Source organism: Triplophysa rosa, linkage group LG10 (assembly GCF_024868665.1).
Source record: "Triplophysa rosa linkage group LG10, Trosa_1v2, whole genome shotgun sequence".
In the NCBI taxonomy this organism is placed as follows: domain Eukaryota; kingdom Metazoa; phylum Chordata; class Actinopteri; order Cypriniformes; family Nemacheilidae; genus Triplophysa; species Triplophysa rosa.
This window is the reverse complement of record NC_079899.1, coordinates 7,505,637-7,507,373: the sequence shown is the minus strand read 5'-3', so window position 1 is coordinate 7,507,373 and position 1,737 is coordinate 7,505,637. Positions and strand designations below refer to the sequence as shown.

General features: G+C 43.5%; 1 protein-coding gene across 2 annotated transcripts in view; it reads right to left on the bottom strand.

Moving 5' to 3' along the window:
* The window catches only part of LOC130559794 (coiled-coil domain-containing protein 106-like), a 14,063-nt gene extending 12,541 nt beyond the window's left edge, over positions 1-1,522 (bottom strand). For both annotated transcript variants that reach the window (XM_057343071.1, XM_057343072.1), the window contains exon 1: positions 1,139-1,522. In XM_057343071.1, the coding sequence (XP_057199054.1) occupies positions 1,139-1,250 (112 nt within the window). In that variant the 5' untranslated portion in view covers positions 1,251-1,522. The remainder of the gene's footprint in view (positions 1-1,138) is intronic.
* Between the last annotated feature and the right edge of the window lie 215 nt (positions 1,523-1,737).

Below are 1,737 nucleotides of genomic sequence, written 5' to 3'. Positions count from 1 at the left end.
CTTCCAGCCGGCGTCAAGCCATGTCCAGCCGGCCTTCCAGCCGGCGTCAAGCCATGTCCGCCGGCCTTCCAGCCGGCGTCAAGCCATGTCCAGCCGGCCTTCCAGCCGGCGTCAAGCCCTGTCCAGCCGGCCTTCCAGCCGGCGTCAAGCCCTGTCCAGCCGGCCCCGGGAGACCCCAGGGTCAAAGACTGTTCCCCCCAGGACTCCTCCTACGGACTCCCCGGACTCGCCCCTCGAGCGCAGCCGGGGACTGGGACTTCTCCCCACCCCATGGACTGCCCCCTATGGGCTCTTGTTTGGCCCTCCCCCCCTCCCATGTTTGTTGTTTTGTAGTTGTCTTGTCATGTTTGCCCTTGATTTTGTTTTCTTTGTTTTGCCTTGTCCTGTCTGTCTCCCAGTCTGTCATGTCTTGTTTGTCAACCCCTTGGTGAACACCTGGGGGTGTTCATTAAGGGGGGGGCTCTGTCACGGTCCCACCGTCTTGTTTATGAATTCTAGTCGTGTGGTGGGATGGGGCAGAGTCCTTAGGTTATGTGTGGAGAGAAACATATTATTGTCCGTTTGACAATAATATACGTTCTCTCCAGTGTCTTGTCATTGGCCCCATTCCTCTCGTTTCCTTGTCATCTTCCCTGAGTGTTTAATTACCCACACCTGCCCCGTGTCATTATCCCTTGTTTGTCTTACCTATATATACCCTCATGTTTCTTTGTCCTGTGTTCGGTCATTGTGTATCTGTGCGTGATGTCTCTTGCTTGTTCGTCCAGCGTTCGTGTGTTCCTGTGTGCTGTGTATCGTCCTTAGTAAGTGTTTAGTTATCAGTTTAGTGTCTAGTGTTTGTAGTTTAGTCAGTCCGTTTTTGTTCTGTCTTGTTTGTATTATTTTCTTGTTGTGTTTTCCCCTGGGTCTTGTTTTGTGTTTTGTTTTATTTATTAAAGTCTTTTGTGTTAACCCCTTACTCCGCCTGCCTGCAATTGGGTTCTTCACACCACATTCCTGACAAATAACAGTCCATTGTGCACACAGTGTTGTTTTTGTGAAGACACCCAACATAATTTTGGTGAGAGTCAAGGGCGGCACAAAATGTTTCTATGCAAAAAATATATAAAATATGTACTATATAAAAGATAATATTTACCATTTGTCAGACTGCTGCGCAGGAAATCCCTTTCACTTTCCAGATCTCTGCACTTGTCTTCAAGCAATTTAATTTTAGATTTCAAGTTTGAGTTTTCTTCCTTCATTTTCATAAAGGACACCTGCTGGGTTGGTGCTGATGCTCCTGTTGAAAGAAACAAAACACAAACATTTTATTTGTGTTTAGAATACAGCCAAAGTTAATCAGGGTTCATATAATTGTAAATCCCGAATCAGCCAATTGTAAACACTTAACCTACTGAGCTCAACTCCAATATACTCGGTCAGTGTACCTTCGGATATTTAGTTTATTTTTTCAAAACGGAAAAAAATAAATAAACCGTACATTTTTTACATATTCCACCCTATTTATGAAAATAACAACAAATCTGAGACATACTTTTGGTTTGTTTTCTGAATATTTCTTTAAATGCAACCATATCCATTTAATGAATATACTATAAAAAACAAGATATAGTGTTTTTATGAACAAAGTGCATTTAGGGTTACTGGAAGTTGAGCTACAGCCTCTGGCAACCAGTGGTATAGTTATTTATGTAGAATCTGAATTAGTTGATAACTAATAGTAGTTCTTAAGGA